Raw genomic sequence first — 25,362 nt, forward strand, 5'->3', positions numbered from 1 at the left:
GCACAGAGTCCTTAGACAAGCTGTCTCTGCATGTGGAATTTATATGATGCATACATCATTGTGATCATATTCGCAGTCTTTCTGAGCAGGTATATGCCAAGTGGTCACTCTCTTTGCTTGCCTTTTTAGAAGTGTTAGTTAATTTGAGGGGAGGGTGTAGTGGCTGGTCTTCTTTGGCCCTCAGTTTTGTGATGAAAGATGGTCCAGCCATGCCTGTCACTTGCCTGAGGTATAGTTAAAGTGCCTCCAGGAATAAGGGAGAGCCCTCCCACATGCATGACTTCTTCCTCCTCACAGCAGAGCTGGGGAAGGGCAGCATTAGGGATCATGCACTGCCAACATTTGGAACAATAGTGGTCATTTTGCTTGTCATTTCTTGACATTGGTGTTATAAACGTCTGGTCCTCAACATAGGCTTTGTAGTATACACTTAGCCAGGTAAAAGCCTAGATTATATTACTAAAATACAAATATATTAGCATTATTACTTAGAAAAGCTATACCCACATATTTACATAACAGTTATTTTCACTTAGTTCTTTATTTATTTTGAGACAGAGTCTTGCTCTGTCACCTAGGCTGGAGTGCAGTGGCATGATCTCGGCTCACTGCAACCTCCGCCTCCTGGGTTTGAGTGATCCTCATGCCTCAGCCTCCTGAGTAACTGGGATTATAGGCGTATGCCACCATGCCCAGCTAATTTTTGTATTTTTAGTAGAGACGGGGTTTCCCCATGTTGGCCAAGTTGGTCTCAAACTCCTGACCTCAGGTGATCCACCTGCCTCAGCCTCCCAAAGTGCTGGGATTACAGATGTGAACCACCATGCCCAGCCTTCACTTGGTTATATTAAGCTATAAATTCCATGAAGGCAGAAGCCAGATTTTTTTCTTTTTCAACCCTTTTAGCCTTAGTGCTTGACCCAGATCCTAATAGTAGACCCTCAGATAAATTGTTCACTAAATGACATAATTTTCCTTATAAACTTTAATTTTTTCACTTATGTACATATTTTTCTAATACAATGATATATATAATTTGGTATTTTTTTCTTTGGAAAGAGGATTATAGCAAATACTCCTGGGTTTCCACAGATGATATAATTTTAATGGCTTCATGAGTTTATTTCATAAGGTTCATATACATGAATTTTTGAAATAGTCCCTATAGTATGTTCAGGTTACTTCTGGTTGACCCTTTACCTGTTATTGTTAAGAGTACAGAAAACATCTTTCTGTATGTTTCTATTTCCATTAAGCTTCTTACTTAAAAGACGTCTTGAAGTCACACATACATGTAGTAACTGCAGACGTAGGGTTTTTAATCACTATGCTACTCAGACTTCTAGGCAGATGTTAGGTAATTTCCCCAAGTTGTAGTGAACTTGATATCTCAACAGTGGTTTGTTTGACTCTTTCCACTTTGGCTAATTGAACATTGTTGTGCAGCTGTTGCAGATTAGATTCGAGAGGTGTGAATTGATCAGTAGGTGAAGGCTTACAAGCAATGATTATTACATTAAATTTTAATGCTATATGGGCTTTGTGAAGTTAAATCTCAGGTTGGAGATCAGGAGATGAAGAATCTACACAAGCAGATGTAATGTTGCTTGCTAATTTTAAATCAGGAGACTTATTTAACCCCTTTGCACTCAGAATCTGATTTAAATAGCAATGCTATTAGGAAAACTTAGAGCAAAATGACTTACAAGTATAAAGTATTTCTGGAACAACTCCTGTAAAAATATAGATATGTTTCAATATCCTATTCAACACTTTTTACCCTTTACATGAGCTCCCACATATACTCTAAACAGTTAAAAATAAATTATGTAGATAATAAAGAAGTAGGAGGAGGAGGCTCTGAAGAATCATTGCTGACCTGGAAGATTATGAGATTATACCGAGCTGTTCTACAAAGGACAATAAACTGGAAAATGTATCCCTGGGACTAACGTGTGTGTCTGGAGTGGGTGGAGCATAAGGATCACGCTTATCCACCTTCATTGGCTTCAGTTCTACGTGGGACGGTACAGCGTTTTCACTGTCTTTACCTTGTTGAAGCCTGAGTTCCAACGACTTCTTTATTGCTCTGATTTAATGAAAGAGGAATGAGGTAGGGACAGCTGTGACTCTGAGCAGCGAGCAATAGCCCCACAACACTCTCAGCTGGAGTAGGCTTGAGACCTACTGATGACATAGCCACAAAATACTGTGACTTACAAAGAAGCTCATCTTTTGTATGTGGGTCATGTCAGTGCAAAATGACTTGAAAAGTAAGACATCGGCAGGCTTTCTGTGTGTAAGGTGGTGATGGGAATGGGTAGGAAGGGAAGAGGAAGATGAATAAAGATGTCTGCTTTCATTGCGCTTACAGTGGAAGAGGATAAAAAAAGGTCTTGGGCAAAGTAAGGAAGAGAAGGTGGTGTTACTCTATCAGTATAATTGCCTAATTGTGAAAGTTGTTCTGGGAGTGTGTTTGATGTGTAGGCCCATGTCTTTCCTGTACATCTGTCTCAACGCTTCATTGGTTCCCTCTGCCTCCACCCTTTTGGCCTGTGCTTGCTGGGTTTTTTGTTTTGTTTTGTTTTGTTTTGTGCCAATGACACACTGCTGGCTTGGAAGGAGGCAAAATGGGATTCGTTGTTCGAGACCCAGTGGGGAATTCCTGTGGCTCAGAGAGCAGGTCAGGACTGAAGTTCCAAGCAGGGCAGTGTCCTGCACTTTTTTTTTTTTAGCACCTCCCTTTTCATTGAAGAGCATCAAGAGGCCATTGCCCTCCCTTCTCTAAGGATAAATGAGCTGCAGGTGAGCTTTGGCCTGTTCCCTTTCATCTGCTCACTGCAGTGCTGGGTGAGTGGGAAGTGGCCTATTGAGTCCATCCACATAACTTCCCACAGCTGCACTAACTGCCCACTTTTTATTTGGCTTTGGTTTTTTGAACTGAGTAAGGAAGACATTGAGTTAGGAGTACAGTGCTAGACACGCGGGGCTCAGAAATTGGTGATGGAGGGGAGAAGAGTGACTATAAACCGGTATAAGATAGATTCAAGCTTCCTCTCATATATATTTATAGGGGTAGACCAAATACAAAAGGTACCATCATTTAACTATAATTACACAAGTAATATGTATGTAAATACAAAAACAATACCCATTGCATCAGTCCTGGAGCACACTCTTGCATGGGAATTGATAACGTTCCAACATGAGTTATTTGCCCAGCCTTAAAACCTTACTGATAGGAAATAAAAGGTTATTTGTGCAGAAACTAAAATCATATTCTTTTGAAAACACTGTTTATGGTGGGTTAGTTCAAACGGCTGGAAGTCCAAAGATACTACTGTGAATCTGCCTATGAGACGGGTTGTTTAGCTGCATTGATTTAGCACATTAGTGTATAGGATAATAAAAGACTTTAAGTCTGAGCACATCACTTGAGAATTTTTAACCACACCAAAGCTGGAGTACGCAAGTTACTCTATTTTGTTTTTGTATTAAGTACTTATAATTTGAAATCATTTTAAATCAAAGATTAAAAATGAGAAGACCTCTAGGCTTTAAAAAAATTTAGATATTGTGGCCGGGTACGGTGGCTCATGCTTGTAATCCCAGCACTTTGGGAGGCCGAGGCGGGCAGATCACCTGAGGTTGGGAGTTTGAGACCAGCCTGACCAATATGGTGAAACCCCATCTCTACTCAAAATACAAAATTAGCCAGGAGTGGTGGTGAATGCCTGTAATCCCAGCTACTTGGGAATCTGAGGCAGGAGAATAGCTTGAACCTGGGAGGGGGTTGTTGTGGTGAGCTGAGATCGTGCCATTGCACTCCAGCCTGGGCAACAAGAGCAAAACCCGTTTCAAAAAAAAAAAAAGTTAGATATTGTTAGTCAAACTGAACCAATGCCAATAAAAATGTTAGTCATTAATATGAGGCAAAGTTTATTCATTCTATGTAATCTTGGAAACCATTGGAAAGTCCAGTTGCGATTGTGCGTAAACAGCTTGGTTAGTGATGTTGTGTGATGACCTAGACTCTCAGGAAAGTCTTGAACAGTATGAGCTTTGGACTCAAGAGATTAAACATTTACCAAGAAGGAGAGTCACTTTGCTAGTAAATATTTTTGGTGGAGACTTCATTCCTTTAGACACACCTAAACAGAAAATTCCTGTGGTAGTGACAGGCAATACACTACCATTTGTCAACTAAGGTAATAGCTCCAAATTAGGAGTGGAGAAATGAGTCAGTCAGTTAGGTAGTTTGGATCAAACTATATTTTTTAACAATCCCCCAGCTATTTCTGACATAACTAGTATATTGTTGGTCCCTTGTTTACTCCATTTTGAATGCAGATATGCAGACATAGCAACAAGGATAGTGCCTAATAGTTAGCATCGGCTGGGCACAGTGGCTCACTCCTGTAATCCCAGCACTAGCACTTTAGGAGGCCTAGGCAGGCAGATCACCTCAGGTCAGGAGTTCAAGACCAGCCTGGTCAACATGGTGAAACCCCATCTCTTCTAAAAATACAAAAATGAGCTGGGCATGATGGCACGTGCCTGTAATCCCAGCTACTCGGGAAGCTGAGGCAGGAGAACCACTTGAACCCGGGAGGTGGAGGTTGCAGTGAACTCAGATTGCACCACTGCACTCCAGCCTGGGCAACAAAGTGAACACTGTCTCAAAAAAAAAAAAAAAAAAAAACACGAAGAGCATGTCGCATTTTAAAAAAGAAGCTGTTGTATGGAAATGCTTGTACGAATCGTACATGTACTGATTGATGGATGAGAGCTCGAACATGAACCAAGTTTTGTGTACAGCATTGGCTGAGGTGCCCTGACATTTTTACTTCTTGTTCTGTGTTTAGGAGAATGTGTTGAAAGGTGAAGGTATAGCAGGTTAAAATAGTGGCAGTTCAAGTCACAGGGGCTTTACTATGTCTTCCTGTGCTGGCAGTGCTTTGCCAAGTTGCAAATATTTATTGTTTGATTACCTCTCTGAGGCTGGGTGTGCATCAGTGGGTTACTGTGGTGAGGTGACTCACCTTGATCTGTAGATAGAAGCCTGAGAGTGATCTTGGATACCTGATCTGAGGGTGTCAAGAAGAATTTTTTCAAGGGAGTGGTTGGAAAATCTCATTCAGTTTCTTTGTTAGAAGAGTGACTGTGTAAAAAGGCATAAAATTTTTACTTACTTTGAAGATGCGTCTGTCAGGTCAAATGGAAAGGTAATATTTGATTCTGTTTCCCAAATGAGAAATAAGAATATAGTCTAGGGTGGAAAGTATGGGAAACAATTTACTTTTTGTATTTGGAAAGGATTCCTCTATGGTGTAGAAACACTTTGAGAGATAATAGCCTTTGTTTCAGGTTAAAAATCATAACTGCCATAATAAATGCAGAAAATGCATTCAAAAGATCATTAGTAATTTTTCTTAAAAAAATGACCTATTTTCTTTTTTGACTTAAACAAATTCAATGATTAAATTATTGAAAATGCTTCTGTGAAAATTTTCTTCAGAATTTGGTCATGAGTACAAATATGCATTTTTACAGTTTACTCAATATTTGTCTAGTGGTATTGTGATACAAAAGGTAGAACTGGGCGGGGTGTGATAGTTCACACCTATAATCCTAGTGCTTGCAGAAGCCATGGCGGGAGGAATGCTTGAGACCAGGAGTCCCAGACCATCCTGGATGAGGCCCCAGTTCTATAAAAAGTAAAAATTTAGCCAGGCATGGTGGCATGCACCTATAGACCTAGCTACTCAGGAGGCTGAGGCCGCAGGATCCCTTGAGCCCAGAAGCTGAGGTTACGTTAAACCATGATCACACCACTGTACTGCAGCCTGGGTAACATGTTGAGACCCTGTCTCTTAAGAAAAAAAAAAAAAGAAACGGTGAAGTTGTTTGTAGCCATGAGATTCTTCTTGGGCATTTTTAGGAAAAATTTCTAAACCAAAGGCAATGCCATTATCAACCGCAGCTGAACTCTTCTAAAAGAGACCTGTGATATTTTATTAAATTTGAGGAAGTAAACTACCTTCTCATTTGCTGAATCAAAAAAAAATATCCATCATTCTTTACAGACCCTCATTACAACCACTTAAATGTGGTTATATAAATCAGGAAGTCGTGTATTAAAGTGGAACATTTCTAAATGCCTAAATTGTTTATACAAATAACATTTTCTTTTTAACTCTGCAGAGGAAGCATATTTTACTTTTTAATAGCTCTCAGTTGGACAATTGTATTATTGTTTTCCTGTTTTTTTTTTAAACCACCCTTATTTTTGTACCCACACAGGAACCACCCACAATTAATGATGGAAGCAGCTGGGAAAGTTGCACATTTCAGGTGGTGTTCCTCTCTTAAAAAAAACACGCTGCTTGAGAGAGATGCTTTTATCGTATTAGCTGTGTATTTTGAAGCACTTTATTTGACTTAATTTGAAATTCAAAAGCTTAGGTGTTTCATATTTCAGGCTTTGAGTTAAAAAACAACCTGAAAACTTGTCATGTCACAAGCCTGGAAAGAAATTTATTTTTTAACTGATTGATAGACATGAATCCCCTAAAACCTCATTCTTTTTTTGTGACTTTGTTCTGCCCAACAAAAAATACCCCAGTCTTTTGTACAGAGGGCTCACTTGCTTATCACTTGTAGCAAATTATATGCTCTTTGAGGTCTGAAAGTTTTACTCATATTCCTATTCCTTCGTAGTACTTTAGAGCTTTATTTGTAGCAAAGATTTAATATTTGTAGAGTGAACAACCACAGCTGTAAAAGCTATTAAACTTTTACAGAAATGAATCACTTTAGGGTAAATAGAATTTTAGAGCCTTATATTAACAATAATATATATACTGGCTGGGTGCGGTGGCTCACACCTGTAATCCCAGCACTTTGGGAGGCCAAGGTGGGTGGATCACCTGAGGTCAGGAGTTCGAGACCAGCCTGACCAACATGGAGAAACCCCATCTCTACTAAAAATACAAAATTAGCTGGGCTTGTGGCACATGCCTGTAATCCCAGCTACTCGGGAGGCTGAGGGAGGAGAATTGCTTGAACCTGGGAGGCAGACGTTGCGGTGAGCCAAGATTGCACCGTTGCACTCTAGCCTGGGCAACAAGAGCGAAACTGCGTCTCAAAAAAAAAAAAAAAAAAAATATATATATATATATATATACACACACACACATATATACACGTATATATATACATATACATACGTATATATACGTATATATACATATATACGTGTATATATATGTACTTACTTGAATATATCTACTATGGTTCTTTTCAGTATGCTAATCTAAATTTTCAGAGGGTAATAGGTCATAAATTAACACACATGCACACACATATGTAATTTTTACATGTACTTTAGAATCATTTAGAACAAGTTTTTGGCTGGGTGCGGTGGCTTACATCTGTAATCCCAGCACTTTGGGAGGCTGAGGCAGGTGTATTACCTGAAGTCAGGAGTTCGAGACCTGCCTGGCCAACATGGTGAAACCCTGTCTCTACTAAAAATAGAAAATTTGGCCAGGCATGGTGGCGCGTGCCTGTTGTCTCAGCTACTTGGGAGGCTGAGGCGGGAGAATTGCTTGAACCTGGGAGTCAGAGGTTGCAGTGATCCAAGATTGCGCCATTGCACTCTAGCCTGGGGGACAGAGTGAGACTCCATCTCAAAAATTTAAAAAAAAAACAAGTTTTAAAAATATTTATAAATATTAAAATAAATTTTAAACCAGAGTTAAAAATTTATTCTCTTTTTGCATTTATTCAATATTTATTGACTACCTGTTATGTGACAAGAACTGTGCTTGTGAAAAAGGTGGTCCAAATTTTGCCCTCATGGCATGTACAAACTAAAGGATAAGGTGGTAAACCCCTCTTTTAAAATAACATGACTTTAAAAAAGGCTTATTTCAGGGAGGTGGATAGAGAGTCAAGGAGAACTTTTATCTATGGTTAGTAAAAAATAATCTCAACAAAATAATTAGTGTAATAAATGCTATGACCTATGCTAATTTGGGATGCAGAAATATATACTTGATCCTAATTATTTGCAAGTTTTATATTTGTGAATTAACATATTCTAAAATGTATTGGTAACCCCAAAAGCAATATTGCTGGTGCATTTGTGGATATGGGCAGAACAGTGATGAAGTTGGTCCACCTGACCCACCCAGGATCCACTCTATGAAGCATGGTGGAGCGTTATTGAAGACTAATAATACGATAGGTTTTTTGCTGTTCTGTAAGAGCGACATTGTTAAAGCCGAAGGCCCATGGGGATTAGAGTCAGAAACCGGCTTTGTAGCTTTCTCTTGCCTCTCTTTTGAACTTGTCTGTGCCTGCATTTCCTGGTTATACAACTCATTTATTCAGTAAATACTCAAGTATCAACCAGATCTAAGCCACAATGGGTGGCATAAGTAGTTTAAATTTTTTTTGGAGGACACCAACATTAAACAACCAAAAACGTGAAGTCACAATTGTTTTGAATGGTGTAAAAACCAAGCTAATTATGCTAAGAGAACATAGTCAAGATAGACTAGGCACTGTTGGGTGCCTATTGGTTAACATCAGACCCTAGAAAAATAAGTGATGGCCCTTGTGGGTGTTATGTGCACAGCTTGCACTTTTGTTAATTGGAAAGAGTTCAATAGTAATGGATCATTTCTCAAAGTTCAGCCCACTGGCCCTGTTTTTTTGGTGTTTTCCTTGTTTTCTTTGTGGAGTTTCTCTAACTTATGTTAAATATACTGTAATGTAAATTCATCAGCTTTAAAATAGCCTTTGAGGATGGTATTGTACAATAGGTGTTTTCTTGGTGTGGAGTAGTTTACCTCTTTCTCTCTGGTAGCTGCATTTCTATAGTTCTAGGATCTTTCTCTTACCTTCTTTATGTACATGTGAGGGTGGGGAGGAACAACATGAACTGTTTTTTTTTTTTTTCTGAATGATCGGAAAATGCTACTTCTGACTTAGAAATGTTGGCTTGGTTTCCCAAATCACAAATTTAGTATAGTGGAATAGAAGGAGACTTTGGTGAGCATGGGAGATAATGCTGGTGTTTTCCTTCAGACCCAGAGGTGAAATGATTTTCTGAAGTCACATGGGTACTAGAACCTTGATAACTGGCTCTTAGGTTGTCAACTTTGACTTTGAGGTTACTTGTTCATTCACTCAATAAATACTTACCAAGCACCGAGAATTTGTCAGGTACCATGTTAGGTGCTGAAGATACATCATTGTGCAAAACAGAAATAAATCCTCACCCCAAGGGGGTTTGTATTCTTGTCAGAGGAATTAAATGATAAAACAGTTAAGTTCACTATATATTAAACTATGAGAAGTGCTACAAAGAGTCACAATTATTCAGATTTTTTTCTGTAATAGTTTTAATATACAGATATCTGTAATTTTAAGATGTTGGTGTTACAACAAACTGCCTGTGAAGTGAAGCTTGGTTTATTCTCCATTAATCAAATTTATATGATCCCACAGATATTGACCTAATTCTGGATTTGAAACCATTTGGTGCAAAAGGAGTAACTGACCTCTGAGGCACACTGGCTGCACCACCACGAGATTTTTTTTTTTTTATGCATTTAGAGCATTGGACAATTTTCCCAATTCTCTATTTGTCCTCCCGCCCTGGATCATTGGACTTCTTTTCCTGCTTAGGCATACTTAGTCTGATTGTACACTTGAGTTTTCATTACCTTGATATATGTGATATTGAAGAAAACCAGGATGTGATACCCTCTTAGCTGGAGTGTGAGGATTGAGAACCAGAGAATATTATAGAAGACTTTGCTATGTAGTCTGGAGTTTAATTTGCAGATTCTCAAAAAACACTCAAGGCCTTTAATTGCAGTTGCACTTTAGGAGGTTTCTTCTAGCATCCATATATGTGATTCATTATAACATGGAAGTCTTTGCTAGTTCACAGTGAGTCAGAGATTACATGCATCACAAAATCCTTTATGCGTCAAGAGAACACTTTTTAAAATGTGAATGAAATAATAAAAATATAATTTCAATTTTGACATAAAATGTTTGGACCAGAAAGGCAATAGCCTTGGAAATTGTATCTGTTAGAAGTGAGTTAGGAGGCAGAATATAGACAACCAGAAATTAATGGAACTAATTGGCAAAAAAGTAAGGACAAACATATGAGCAAGGAAGAAGACATTTGGGGATGAAAAGGAAGCAGAGTATACAGAGGGAGAAATTTGAAAACAAGAATAGAGTTGAATCACAGGCCTAAGAAGTAAAAGAAATGTTTGCCTTGGATAGTTATCTAGGAATAGGAGGCTTAAAAAAAAAGAGGTGAATTTGGAGTAATTTCTTTGTCAAGGATAGAATTCAGGATAGTTGGTGAGTCGTGATTCAGGGGGCAGTGGAGAGAAGAGCTTTGGTGTCATGCTTGATTTTTGGGACTCGGAAATAACATCTTAGTGCTGAGAGTACTATTTCTGCCATTGAAATACACATGAACTTCAAGTAAGGAAGTAAAGATGATCCTTACAGATCTTATTGAAATATACACTTTCCTACTTAAATAGTTTAAATCTTTAATTCCTCACACAAAGCATGCATTTTATTTCCCAAAATCAGGAGCTGCCAGACTGCCTAGCATCACAATCAACTGTGGGGAGCCTTAGAAATTTGATTTCTGGGCTCTCTACCACAGGCCTGAACTAAGGCAAACTCCCCAGGGTGATGGCTGTAAGATCCTTTAATTTTATGGAGATCCTTGGTGTCTCATGCAGCCTGTGGAAAATCACTGCTTTAAACACTAGTCTTGGCTGGTCATGGTGGCTCACGCCTGTAATCCCAGCCCTTTGGGAGGCTGAGGCGGGTGGATTGCTTGAGCCCAGGAGTTCGAGACCAGCCTGGGGAATATGGGGAAACTCCATCTCTACTAAAAATACAAAAATTATTTGGGCATGTTGGTGTGCACCTGTAGTCCCAGCTACTTGAGAGGCTGAGGTGGGAGGATCACCTTAGCCCAGAAGGCGGAGGCTGCAGTGAGCTGAGATCACACCACTGCACTCCAGCCTGGGCAACAGAGTGAGACTCTGTCTCAAAACAAAACAAAACAAAAAATTAACAGTAGACTTGTGGTATATGCAGAAGAAGACACAGTGGGAGGGTGGTACTGTTTTAGTCTATTCCTGCAGTGTGCCTTTTGAATGGCCAGATCCCTGATTCCCAGTGTCATGCCAGTGCAGCCACAAAAGCTGTAAGGGCCACTTGTTTGTAGGGAAACCTGGTCATTTCTTGCCACTTTGTCCTTCACAGCCTGAGAATAAGTTTTGTTTTAAGTGTCTGTCTTTAGAATAAGAGATGATTTTCATGAGCCAGTGCCAATGCTGTGCAAATTTCCCAGGGATGAAAAAGAAAACAGCTTTCAAATCAAAATGATATACAAGGTGTGACTTACTTAGTTCATGCTGATGTGGACTTTGGATTCCCTAAACTTCTCTACCAATAATGAGTGTCTTCTGAGTGCAAAGAACCTCCTGGTTCATGCAAACATGAATCAAATCATCTTGTATTCTTGTTATACTTACAAAATAGAAGGGGGATCAAAAAATAACTTATGATCTAATCAGTATAATGCTAAGGAGAATGTGCCCAGTGCTTTAGGTACAGTAAGGACAAAATGCTGTGAGAGTATCAGAGCCAGAGAAGGGATTTCCAGCTGGGGACATCAGAAGATGCCTAAATAGAGGAGGTTATTTGAACTGGGTCCTAATGGTTAGGTATGATGCAGACAGAAAATATAGGTAAAAGAAAAACACGGAAATGGGAAAACTACAGGAATGTGTAGTAGTTTCTAAGTGCAAAGCTTGAGATTAGAAATAGTAGCATCTTGGACTAAGTTACATAGGCACGTACCTTATGGCCACATCATGGGGGCCTCAAATTATTTGCAGTTTGGAGTTTGGACCCTTTTAAAAATCCATTTAAGTATTTTGAATTGGATAATGACATGATCAAAGGTGCCCTCTAGGAGTTTTATTCTAGTGTCCCTACATAAAATGAGTTAGAGCCACAGAAGCTGGGAAACTAATGTAATATGACAGCAGAGATGAAGTAAGATCCTTATATAGGTATGTAAGAAGGGTAGAGGAGAGAAATCAGCAGCATTTGGTGATTGGATATATGGAAGGAAGGACTGAAGATTATTCCTCACTCATGCTACTAGGAGAATGGTGTTACCAGCACATTTATGTATTCTTATGTGCCAGGGCATCTGGGGTGGAAGAGAATTATGAACTTAGTTTTGACATGTGTTAAACTTGAGATTCAAAAAAAAAAAATCCTTAGTGTTAAATTTCCTGTAGGTAATTTGATGTGTTAAATTTAGGATGAATGGATGGTGCTGTGGGGTTATACCTACAGTAGTGAAAAAGTGTATAAATTTCAGATCAGCTAATTTGGATTCAAAATTTAGTGCTACAAGTCATTAGTTCTATGACCTTGCATGTTATTTAATCTGTGTACTTCAGTTTTCCTATCTGAAAAATGCAGAGAATGACAGTAGATTTGAGGATTTTACATGTGACTTTCTGATGGGATGTTGTGAGCATTAAAGAGCTTTGCACAGTGCTAGCACCGTATCAGGTAAATCTCCTCCTCCTTTCCACAGCCCATGTTTTTCTGTTCCTTGGACCTCATTAGGATAGTAGGGCCCTTGCTTGGAGCTAGTTTGCAGACCAAGAGGAAGGAGAAAACAGCATTGTGAAGAGGGAGGAGTGATGATGAAAATAACAGAGAGGGAAAGAGAGAGAGGGAGAAGAGAGAGAAATGAGATTAGAGGCTTACTGTGGAGTTGTTAGCTTTTGAGAGGACGAGGGCCCCTTTTCTGAGACAGGAGACAAGTTGAAGAGAATGAATAAAGACAGTGCTGATCAGAGAGTCTTGAACTTCTCTCACAGAATCAGGAGGCCGGGCCATCTGGTAAGAGTGAGGGGAAGCCTGGGGCTGGGTTCTTGATAGAAAGACGAGAATTCTTTTTAGATAACCACTGTGGGAAATAAGATTAGGAGTGAACTAGAGTTGAATAAAAGGATTGCCAAAAAGCAAAAGCAAAGGGGTTAGATAGCTTGAACTTTTAGTGTCCTTGTGGGTGTGTGAATTACAGAGAAGAGGTCACTGGAGGTTAAGAGGTTGTGGAAAAGAGCACTGGGCAAGGAAGTGGATGTTGAGGCTTCACTAGGGTGGGTGGTGGCAGGAGCTTGGGTGCAGAAGAGCATGAATGGGATGCTTCAGCCTGTGGAATGTGAAGGAGTGCTGGGAGGTCAGTTCCTGATGGCAGGAAACATGGGGGCAGTGCGAGGTGTAAGTGGTTGCTTGTCAGCAGCAAATTACTGATTATTCCCCTTCAGTCAGGATACTTGGCACCCGATTACTCTTTGAGCATAAACAGCTCTGGAACTGTTTGCCTTTAAAGATGATAAGCCTGTTCTTTTCCTCCTGTAATGTAGCAGGATACAGGCTGGCACTACTTTTTAATTTTTTCCCTTTGACAATAATGGTTTGTTGGGAGAGAACAGACTTTGGAATCAAACAATCAAAATCAAATACCTGCTTCTCTACCTACTAGCTCTGGGATTGTAGGGCAAGTTCTAGCTGATGGATTGTCCTTTTTTCCCTCTGTGAAATCAAGATAATACCTACTTCAGCACCTCATATTATGATGTGGACATTAAATGAGATAGTATATGTAATGTCACTGCCTCTTGGTAGAGGAGCTCCCAAATGTGAGAATACTCACATTTGGGAAAATGGTTTCTGAATTGGGGGTGGTTTTGACTTTGGGAAACAGAATAAACATCATTAAAACAAAACAAAACAAGGCAACATCAGAATTGCACAGGTCCTCATTTTCATGAGCACACTAAGTGTGCTTGCAAAGAAAACAAAATATGTGACTTGATGACTTCATTAGGCACAACAACACTTATTACATTGACAAAAATCTCAGTAAAGTTTTCTGAAGAATTCAGATAAAATTCATTTGAAGTAATAAGATAGTGGGAAGAAGTCTAGGGAAAAGGCAGCAGAAATTAAGTTTTGAAATTGCATGAAAATGAAATGTTGTCCTTTTTGTGTTTGTATGTATCTATTTGCCAAAATTTGGCCTTTTGTGAAATATATACACTTACCATATATATATAAGCCTAGTATACATATATGAGTATATATACCTGAACTCTCAAACTACCTTATAGTTTGGCAGCTGCAGAGTAGGTATTACTAAATTGTTTTAAGCTAGTTCTGGGAGAGTATCCTAAGGAAAAACTATTAGATATATAGTTTAGAATTATTTCCGTAATCTACTGTGACTTTCACCCTGGAGTCATCATAATTATGACTAATTTTCATAGGTAATGCTAACAATCTGGAGCAGTAGTAGCAGCCACTTTCTCTTATGGGGCAAGTCCCTGGCTTACAGGTTTCTTTGTTTTGAGTCTAGCTGTGATATGGTTTGGCTCTGTGTCCTTACCCAAATCTCATCTCGAATTATAATCCCCCTGTGTCAAGAAAGGTGATTGGATCATGGGGGCAGTTTTCCTCATGCTGTTCTTGTGATGGTGAGGGAGTTCTCATGAAGTCTGTTGGTTTAAAAGTGGCAGTTTCGCCGGGTGCGGTGGCTCACACCCGTAATCCCAGCACTTTGGGAGGCCGAGGCGGGTGGATCACGAGGTCAGGAGATCGAGACCATCCTGGCTAACACCGTGAAACCCTGTCTCTACTAAAAATACAAAAAATTAGGCAGGCATGGTGGCGGGCGCCTGTAGTCCCAGCTACTCAGGAGGCTGAGGCAGGAGAATGGCGTGAACCTGGGAGGCAGAGCTTGCAGTGAGCCGAGATCGCACCACTGTACTCCAGCCTGGGGAACAGAGTGAGACTCCATCTCAAAAAAAAAAAAAAAAAAGTGGCAGTTTCCCCTATGTGCACTCTATCTCCTGCCACCATGTAAGACATGCCTACTTCCCATTTATCTTTCGCCACGATTGTAAGTTTCCTGAGGCCTCCCCAGCCATGTAGGAGTGTGAATCAGTTAAACCTCTTTTGTTTATAAATTACCCAGTCTCATGTAGTTCTTTATAGCAGTGTGAAAACAGACTAACATAAGTTGTTATGCTGGTGAGGATAAGAGAAATGAGAGTATTCAGTGAGACCAGAAGAGAGCAAAAGATTAAAGACTTGGTCACAAGTTCTGAATCTCAGCCCAAATGTGGTTTGGCAGGCAATGTTGGGATCCACATTGATAGACAAGATTAAAGTATAGCACAGATTGGTACCTGGGTACCTGTGCAATATCAAGAACCCAGGCGTGGAGGGAGGCACTGGGAACAGGGGCTGAGTGAGAATTTAAAAGGAGGCTAGACTATGGGTCATAACCCCTGCCAAGAGTCTGGGTAGTATGGTTAAAGGATAAACAGGAACAAGGGAAAGCATAAAGAAATCCCTCAATGGTAAGCCAATGGATTCCAAAGTAGGAATTCTTTACATGTGCCTTGTGAAGAGTCTGGATTGGTGTTTGATTGCTGGAAGGACCAAATTCATCACAGGTGCTTGTAATATAGACAAGATAGATAAGTGCTGAGGCAGAGATGCCCCTAACCCTATGCAGAGTATCTTCTCAACTTGATAAAAGTCTAATTTTATTATCATTTTCTTTTGTGGACTGTGCATTTCTTATTTCCTAATACTTAATTAGGAACTATGCTATGATATTAAACAACTTTGTAATTACTCAAATAATGTCTAGTAAGCTCCTCCAACTTGGTATGTCTCATATTTGCCTAAACTTAACTCATCTGATTGCATGGCTTCATTGGGATTCCTTGGTGATAGGATATAATTAAATAATTTAAATGCAAGATTTCAGAGCGTGTTCTCAAGATGACTCTGTTTTTGATTTGTGTTTGGCAATTAAAAAGCAAAATCTGACCACAAGGAGGACATTGTGGAGAACCAGACTTAGATACCTCAATGATAACTAAATTTCCATGTGTTTTTCATGTGAGCCTTTAGATTACAAGGGGTTGTGAAGTATCAGAAGGATGTATGCCTCCAAGTACTAGGTTGTATTTACAGTGACATGCCAGTATGCGTCAGTAGGGCTGTGACTTTTTTTTCTGTTGATTTATTTAATAGGAAGCAATTTATTGACTTTGCAAGTCAGCATCCGTGGAGCTTGAAGCCAGAAATGGAGTGGAAAAATCTTATTTGATGTTGTGGCTCCTAGAAAATAATAACTAGAATTTGTGGTTGCAGATAAAACCAATATTGCAGAGTGGATGGCCTATCAGTGAGGGTATTAATTGCTACCAAAGACACCAAGTATCTGGTGGGAGAGTTGGTGTCACTTTTAATGAAACTCACCCTGTTTTGCTGACATGGTATTTATTGTTTAGGTATACCACAAACTGATTGTGCTTCTTATTTTGGTTATGGATTAAATTGTTCTTAAAATTTACCGTTGGATACAGCAGTCAGTATGCTACCTTTGATTTTTTAAGTGTTCAAAAAATTAAGACTCTCTCAGTGGAAGTTCCAAGCATAAACTACTGATGTGATGGTCCTTAGATTATTGCATGCTTTTGTAGTATAATACTGGGTATCACTTGGCTATGTATGTTTATCCTACTCTTATTTTTCTTGGTGTGGCCAGATCTAGAAGCATATGACCAAGTCATCTGCTCTGGCTTATATCCAATTTAAGTGGTAATGTTTTACTACTTGTTTCCTACTCTGTATGAAATGTCAGTTAAGAAGGATACTAAGAAAGGGCTTTACAGAGCCTACACTGTCATCCAAATGGAAAAGTAAGGTTATTGTTGGGGCATCATCTGGACTTATAAAATGTAATTGCATTGGTTCAATCTGGCTTTTATAGACTTCTATAGATTTTTAAGTTTTCCTAGAGATATAACAACATCTAAATTCTTACTGCTGACCCAGTTCTCCATTGTAGCATATCTGAGGGTGTTATGCCAAGTGTCAGGTTCCAGCCTAAGCTGAGGACCGAGGGGAGTGGGTGGATGAGTGGCAGGTAGCTGGAAAAAATGCTTGCAAGATCGTAGACAGTTTTGATATGGCTTTACTCTCTCTCTGGGTATGAGTGAGCTGTGGGTGCAAGCAAGCCATGGGTGCAGTCAAGCCATGGGCATGAGTCTTGGCGTGAGCATTAGCAGGGTAATTATACCTTTTACAGACAGTAGTGGCTCCAAACCAAGCATGTGCTCACGTGAGTGATCACCTAATGAGTCTTGCATGGTTACATAACTTACAGAGTTGTGTGCCTGCGCTCCAAATCTGCTGAGTCATGCTGCACTGGAAGGCCGCCTTGGCCTATTCCTGACTAAAGTGCAGCCATCTCCCTTACAGAAGGTCATAAGGGATTTGGGCAGTCTAATAAAGTGATATAGCATGCTCTTGACATTATTGTATATGTCACTGAATTTATGATCTGTACTTTTTTTGGGGTGTGTGTTTTATGCTATTTAAGTTTAAGGAAAGACTTCTGGAAGAAATTTTTAACACAGCATTGTCTGATTATGATATAAATGTTAATTGGATGCAAGAGAGACATGCTTTCCCAATTCTCATCGTAGTTTTAAAATATATAAAGCCCAAACTGATCAATTGTTGAAACATTTGATGGTATATTACCTAGTATTTAAGATAGTGGAGTTATGTCAACAATGAACACAGCAATTTTTAAAATTTTCTCTCATTCTACTTTTAGACATTAAACAGGTCTTCCAGGCAAAAATAGTAGTGTGAATTTAAGCGTGCTAAAAAGATTAATCTACAAAATAGGTATTTTAGACAGTGTAGGAATGTTTCAGAATTTATGATATTGGCAAATATAGAAGCTGTCATCATACTTCCTCACTGTCTAGGTATGATTCAACTATTATGTTTGTGAACGTTTATACTCTCAGCACCTGTCATAAATAGACTTCAGTAATAGATTTTTTTTTTTGTTGTTCTGAAAGTGTTTTTCCAATATTATGTTGTAGAGATAAAAGGAAACCTATGGTAATGTTCTTAAACTCAATAATTTGTTAGAAAGTTAAAATTTATATATGAAACTATATTTTGATTGTTCTTTAGTAATCTCATGCTCCAGTTGGACAGGAAGGGAGAGAGATTACTACTGAATATAGTCAGGAAAGTTTCATGCAGGTGGCAGGAATTTAGATAGCTAACATAATTTCCCAAAGTGTCCGGCCTATCTTTTCTTTTCTTTTCTTTTTTTTCATTTTAAAGAGCTTTATTACAGGATATTAATATTTAGGACACTTCAGAGCGCCTTATACTTCTAATCAGATTTTGGGTAACTGGTTTTAAAGTGTTACTTGAATATTTTTCTCATACTGTCTTTCAGGTAAAGTACTTCTCAGAGACTGTTTAAGAGATGTTAATTTGATTAAACAGTTTATCCTTAATAACCTGAGACATCAATCCGTGGATAGCTTCTATGGTAGTTTTACAGCTGTCTCTCGTAGCTTTGGCAAGTTTGTCTTCTGATTTTCGGTCATGCGTTTCTAAACCCAACATGAAACTCCCTCGTCCCAGCTGGGCTTCTGACTGCTCTAACTTTTCAGACAAATCAAAGACCTGACCAGTGGTATAGTCTGCATTAGTAAGCAAGCTAGAAGAACTCAACGTATTCACCCAGTATTTATTCCACAACAGCTCAAGCAATTTGCGATCCAAAGAGGATTTGAAATATGAGACTTCTAAGGCATAATATTGTTTGCAGTGTACACCAAAATCTTCTATTTTATTAAGTGGAATAGTCTGGTACTCAGAAGGTCCTTCATCAGGAGGTTTGTAGCCCTTTGGGTATGTCCTAAAGGCGCCAAGATTCACTTTCCCTGCGGATATTGTTCTTGTTGGATCAATCACCACTGCTACAAATGGTTCCTGGAACTGCTGATTGAGCATCTGAGTACTAACATCAATCCCAGAAAGCCAGCAGCCATAGCCAGGGTGGCTATGATACCACCCGATTGCATTTTCAAGGCGGCCAACCTGTTTCGCATTTTCTATGTATGCAGCCATGTATTCATATGCAGCAGCCTGAGCATTTACTCGGGTTTCAGTGCCCTCCACAGGCAAAGCAAAACTGTCCATAATGATCATGGTTTCACCATCCACCTTTCCTAGCATCAGACCCATCACTTCCAAGTTGCCTCCCGATCTGGCATGCATCACCATCTTCAGCAGAGCCAATGCTGAGATTTTGCAGTACTTAAAGTAATGGTGATCCTTAGTCCAGGGCTTCGCCGCCAGGATTTCTTGCTGCTGTTTCTTGTCGTATTTGTAGATTTCATCGATACTCTGAGCTTCCTGCATGTTGTTGGCCAGTTCCCAGGTTTTCTGGGCCATACCGCTCCCGGACGCCACCATCGCCGAGGAAGCGGAGAAGTTGTCGTCTCCACAACCAAGACGCAAGTTTACCTCGCTAGGTTTCCGGGTGTGGGCCTTGACCCTCCGCACCACGGGAACAAACTCTTACCTAGACTCTTGGGGCAGCCATGACACCTCCCTATCTTTTCATAATATTTCATGAATCCTAGAATAAGAGTTGGTATGTTTCTCCTTGTAGAGCAAATAGATTGTGGAAATGTATTGTTAAACTCCCAAATGCATTCAATGGTCATCTATTTTCAGTCTACTGTGTATTAAGTATTGGTTTTGGAATATATCTCTGACTAAACCAAGTTCTTGTCATAAAAAATATTATTATGGTTAAAATCTGTAATTTTAGGACCAGCTGTTGTGTTACATGTTAGTCTGGATCCCCAAAACCAGATAATAAAGTAGTTGTTATTCATGTAAATAATAGTATTGATAAATAAAATACGAGGTATTACAAATTATTGCTGATAATTGAGTATTAGAAATGTGCATGTAACTTCCAGATTTTGCTTAAGGAAAGTCTGAGAATAGGTGGCTCAAACATTCACACAAACTCAATAACTATTCTGTATAAAGCACAGTGATGGGTGCTGGGGGTAGTTATTTTGTGTATGCTTTTTGCCCAAAGTCTGGTGTAGAATAGACTCCACAGTTTTCATGGTCTCTTAGGGCATTTTTGGGTCCTGTGCACCAGAAATTCTAACCCTGGCCTCTCATGTCTAGGGAGCTGCTGGGGCACACTAGGCAGTTTGGATCTGCCTGGCTTGTGTCAGAGGTTTCTGTTAGACTTTGTGGATGGGTCAGGCAGGGAAGTGACTGGAGATCCCCATCAGCCTGTTCTCTTAAAATGCAATTTACATGATAATACCTTACATTCTTGTACCTGCTCTATGGTATTGTAAATTCCTGTTTAAGAAAGCACAGAAAGATCTGTGTTATGTTAAGCCTAGAAAACTATTAACACAATACTTTGATATTATTATAAATGAAAGGATTTAGAGGAAAATTTCAGATATGGGCTTAAAAAGTTAGGCCACTGTTACTAACTCATAAAATGAATATTTAATGTCCTCAACATTTTTTTTTTTAATAGAACAAATGACAAACATGAGTGTCTTCATTGTACCAAGAAATATGTCCTTTTCTGGAACTGAGACTACAAAATTTAAAGAGACCCAGTCGTAATTTTTTGAAGTCCTTTCCCTGAAAAATCAACAACAAAAAAAAAGAGGGAAGAAAATTTGTTGTTAGATTGGGGCCAGTCTCAGAAAACTCCTGGAGGGAGAGGAGTTTTTGTTGTGGAGAACCAGACATGCAATTGCTTTTGCATGTTAAAATTTTTCTTCTCAGACATTGCCATTATAATCAACTATTATCTTACTAAATCTATAAATAGTGTTCATATGGGAAACAGACCAGAAAACCATTCAAGTAAAATAGAAAACAGTATCATAAATTTTTAAACAAAAAAGTAGAATAGCAAAATGAGAGCTTGTTTTCTTACTTGTAACCAAAATCTGATTTAAGACAACTTCACGATTTGCTCTTGAGGTAGGAGGTACCTTAGGGGAGCCTGTGGACTTCAGCTGTTCTCAGAGGCAATACCCAGGAGCCAGTGAAATACACCCTGAGGCTGTATGAGCCAGTGATCATTTCCTGGCTTGACCAAATGGGAAGTTCTAGTGTGCTCCTGCCAATCTAATATTGTTATATTTTCATTTATTCCAAAATAGCTGTTGACAGGCTTCTATGTACTAGGTATTTATTTAGCCCTTTGGGAAATTTAATAAATAAAGGATCTGTGTCCTCCTAGCACTTAGACTAGTATGAAAATAAAGCATTTGTAGCATGTTTTATTCTTCATTATATGTTGAAAAAGTTATAGATTTTGTTAGGATTAATGAAAACTAGCAATCTCCTATCTTGCCAGTCCCCACTACTTACTTTAATTTCTCAGAAAGACTATGTTGAACTTTTAGTCATTTCTTGTAATTTTTTCAAGACCGTGATTGTCCTGCTATTTTTAGAATTTGTTTTTCAGTTTTAGATATTTATCATTTGGCTTCATACTGTTTTCATACATGTCTTTACTTCATACTATTTTACACATGCCTTTCTCCTATTCTCTTGATAGTTAAAACAACTTTGACAAAATCAGTTTTTCATGTTATATTGTAGTGACTTTGTACATATTAGTTACAAGTCAGCTACTTAGTTTATTGTGATTGTGTTATTTGTATAATGTTGTTTTCCCAGGAATTAACAATTGACTTGGAATTTTCTTTTTTTTTTTTTTTGAGACCGAGTCTCTCTCTGTCGCCCAGGCTGGAGTGCAGTGGCACGATCTCAGCTTACTGCAAGCTCTGCCTTCCGGGTTCATGCTGTTCTCCTGCCTCAGCCTCCTGAGTAGCTGGGACTACAGGTGCCCGCCACCACACCCTGCTAATTTTTTATGTATTTTTAGTAGAGGTGGGGTTTCATCGTGTTAGCCAGGATGGTCTCCATCTCCTGACCTCGTGACCTGCCCTCCTCGGCCTCCCAAAGTGCTGGGATTACAGGCATGAGCCACCGCGCCCAGCCAGAATTTTCTTTTTTTAAAAAACATACTTATTGTTACACTCAGGCAACCCAAACTGACCTACCTCTTGACTTCTTTCTCTGTAGACCTGTTATCATTGCCTTCCAGCATCCAGAGTTTTGTTGACTTCTTCAAACTCACCAACCAACAGCTTCAGTGGCAGTAGATACCTACCAGAATGATGGAATACTTTAACCAAAAGAAAGCACAAAAATATAATATGCTGTTATACACTCCAGTTAAAATATTCTTTCTATTTATATAATAATTTTTTGTTCAACTAACTGTTGTCAAAACAGGAATGTATTATAACATTAATACCAATATTTCTGAAGAGATCTCTTTTATCCAAACTTTAAAGAAAAGACCATTAATGTGTTTATTAGATTATCCTGAGTCTCCCAGGTAATCCATTGATTTCTGTTTTGGTAACTCTGAATAAAATCCAATATGAAATAATCATAGGGTTTAATATTTCACACCAGTTTGGCTAGTATAAGCCTAGTAATTCTGAAAAGAGAAAATATTTTAAGTTGGAATTTTTAATTCTTAAATGGAAAATATTTTTTATCTTCCTTAATGAGTTCTTTTGATGAGTTCTTTTGATTTGTTTTTCTCACTTACTTGTCTTTGTTGTTGGCTTTATGCCAGAATTACTAAACTTCTGGTCTCACAGGATGTTTCCGGTATTAAGATGGGGAAAGGAAGTGACTAGGAATCTAACAAATAAGGCTGTATGGCCCGGTGCAATGGCTCACGCCCGTAATCCCAGCACTTTGGGAGGCTGAGGCAGGAGGATCACTTGAGTCCAAGAGTTTGAGACCAGCTGGGCAACATAGTGAGACCCTGTCTCTACAAAATAAATAAGTAAATAAATAAACAAAATTAGCCAGGTGTGGTACACGCCTGTAGTCTTAGGTACTTGGGAGGCTGAGGTGGGAAGATTGCTTGAGCCTGGGAGATAGAGGCTGCAGTGATCTCACCACTGCTCTCCAATCCGAACAACAGAGCTAGACCCTGTCTCAAAAAAAAAAAAAAAAAAAAAAAAGACATAGAAGAGGTTTATTTGTGTTATCATTTTTGTGACCCAAACATTCTAACTTTGGTTAATTATTCATTTTAAGCATTAGGTTTGAAAAATTGATATGGGTGAATTACTCTTCCATAATTGCCATTTGGACCTACGCATTTTTAAAGAATATGCTACTATAACATCCCTTTAATTTATTTGCTTAGTTTTTATTTGCTCCCACAATGTTTCTGAGTACTTGATCTTTCCCATTTCAATTTAAATTGCTCTTCTTGTTCAATTCCTACTAAAAGTAAAGCAATATAGGTACAGATAGTTTTCTAAAGCAGGCCTCTCAACTTTAATACAGAAACAGATTACCAGGGGATCTTGTTAAAATGCAGATTCTGGGGTGGGGCCTGAGAGTCTGCATTTCTAACAAACTCCCAAGATGCTGATGTTAATGCTGAATTGAACAGCAAAGATCTAACATACCTTGGATGTAGAAGTAAAGTTGATCCCTTCAGTATATGGAATCTGTTTTCAATTATCTGTGACCCTTCAGCTTCTAGAAGTCAGTGGAAAATTTTGCATTACTGGCTGCTACTAAGTACACGAAATAGTAGATTTGTTGCTCCTTACAGACTTAAAAATGTTTGGTTATTTGAAGGTCACTGCTTACAAATGATTTCAATGCTATGTTTATCAATATATGTGTACATTTTACATATTAAATATATAAGCTATATTTCTTCCAATGTCTTTAAAGAAAAGATATTGTTGGTACTTGCTAAGCTTTAATTTGTACATACCTCTCTGATCCATAGCTGTTAGTGATTAGGATCCTATTGTATATTGTTTTATGGTTATACAAACATAAAATCACAGAATATAATATATTCAAATTAATAGTATACAGAATATACTATATACAAATTAATAACCAGCTTTCTTGTAATGTTTCTTCTTGTGTAATTAGATATTAGCTATGAAAAGATTAATTCTTTGCGTTTTTTTTTCTTTCCAAACAGCTCAGTCACTAAAAGAATTTGCAAGACTACTCATTGCAGTAGAAGAAGAAAGGCGAAGACTGGTAAGTCTGTTCTGTATTTCTTAAGAATATTGCTTTGTTTCAACATATTAAAGAGAAAGAATGGACCTCCTGAACTAGAGAACTTTATACAAGGCCTTATGATTTGACACATCTACTAATTTTTACATGTATTTTTGAAAAGATTTGTGACTATAATTATCATATATTGCTGATAAGATATACCATTTTTTTCTAATTATATGCTTGGCATATGTAAGTTAGCTTTATTTTGCTTGCCATTTACTGTTCTAAGGATTAAAAATATTGATCAGACTGCCATTAAGAAACCCATTCTAATTCAGCAAACATTTAGAGGTTATAACAACCTCAGTGTTATAATACAGACATGTTTCAAATGTTTGAGACAATTCATGGAAGGAGGAACTTGCCAGGGTAGTGTTAAAAGGTAACACTTGAGTTGAACCCTGAAGGTTGGGAGAATTTTGCTAGGCTGGGAAGGACAGGGAAAACATTCTAGATTGATGGATGAATATATGCAAAGGTATTAGAGCATAGTTATTGGTGAAACACTTATCCATTCAAAAATATGATTTTATGCCCAATGTTTTCAAATATCTGTGATGTTCTCTGTTTATGATGCAATGTCCTCATCTGTAATGTGGGGAAAATAGTAGTATATATCCCACAGGATTGTTGGAAAGCATCTGTAGCAGCACCTGGCACATAGTAAATACATTTTGATGGTGATAACGATGCTGATAGTCAGTTACAGTGAGGGTTACAGACTTGTCTAAGACATTATCTCTGATTTAACTGACCTCACTGTCCACTTGGGGGATTATATACACATATACAGCCATACTTCATTTCTTTGTGCTTTACTATACCGCATTTTGCAGATAATGTGTGGTTTGTTTTTTGTTTGTTTTGTTTTTGTTTTCAAATTAAGGGTTTTGGTAACCTGCATTGAGCAAGTCTGTTGGCACCATTTTTCTAACAGCATGTGTGTACTTTCTGTCTCTGTGTCACATTTTGGTAATTCTCTCAATGTTTCAAATTTTTTCATTAGTGTTATATCTGTTGTGGTGACCTGTGATGAGTGAATGTTGGGGTTACTATTAGGACTTTTTTGGGACTCCACAGACCCTACCCAAATAAGACTGTGAACATAATAAATGGTGAGTGTGTTCTGACTGCTGTACCAGCCAGCCATTCATCCATCTGTCTTCCTGTCCTCAGATCTCT

General features: G+C 38.5%; 2 protein-coding genes across 4 annotated transcripts in view; one reads left to right on the top strand and one right to left on the bottom strand.

Moving 5' to 3' along the window:
• Nucleotides 1-25,362, top strand: part of ARHGAP42 (Rho GTPase activating protein 42) — a 312,104-nt gene that overhangs the window by 89,586 nt on the left and 197,156 nt on the right. For all 3 annotated transcript variants that reach the window (XR_010147096.1, NM_001358100.1, XM_016921851.4), the window contains 1 exon segment: nucleotides 24,095-24,156. Coding sequence is in view for 2 of the 3 variants with exons in the window: in NM_001358100.1 (NP_001345029.1) it covers nucleotides 24,095-24,156 (62 nt within the window). In the remaining variant the exon portion in view is untranslated.
• Nucleotides 18,286-20,676, bottom strand: LOC466759 (COP9 signalosome complex subunit 5). Its single transcript, XM_054662648.2, has one exon. The coding sequence runs from the start codon at nucleotides 19,462-19,464 to the stop codon at nucleotides 18,460-18,462; it is 1,005 nt and encodes a 334-aa protein (XP_054518623.1). The 5' UTR covers nucleotides 19,465-20,676; the 3' UTR covers nucleotides 18,286-18,459.

This window comes from Pan troglodytes, chromosome 9, assembly GCF_028858775.2.
Source record: "Pan troglodytes isolate AG18354 chromosome 9, NHGRI_mPanTro3-v2.0_pri, whole genome shotgun sequence".
Lineage (NCBI taxonomy): Eukaryota > Metazoa > Chordata > Mammalia > Primates > Hominidae > Pan > Pan troglodytes.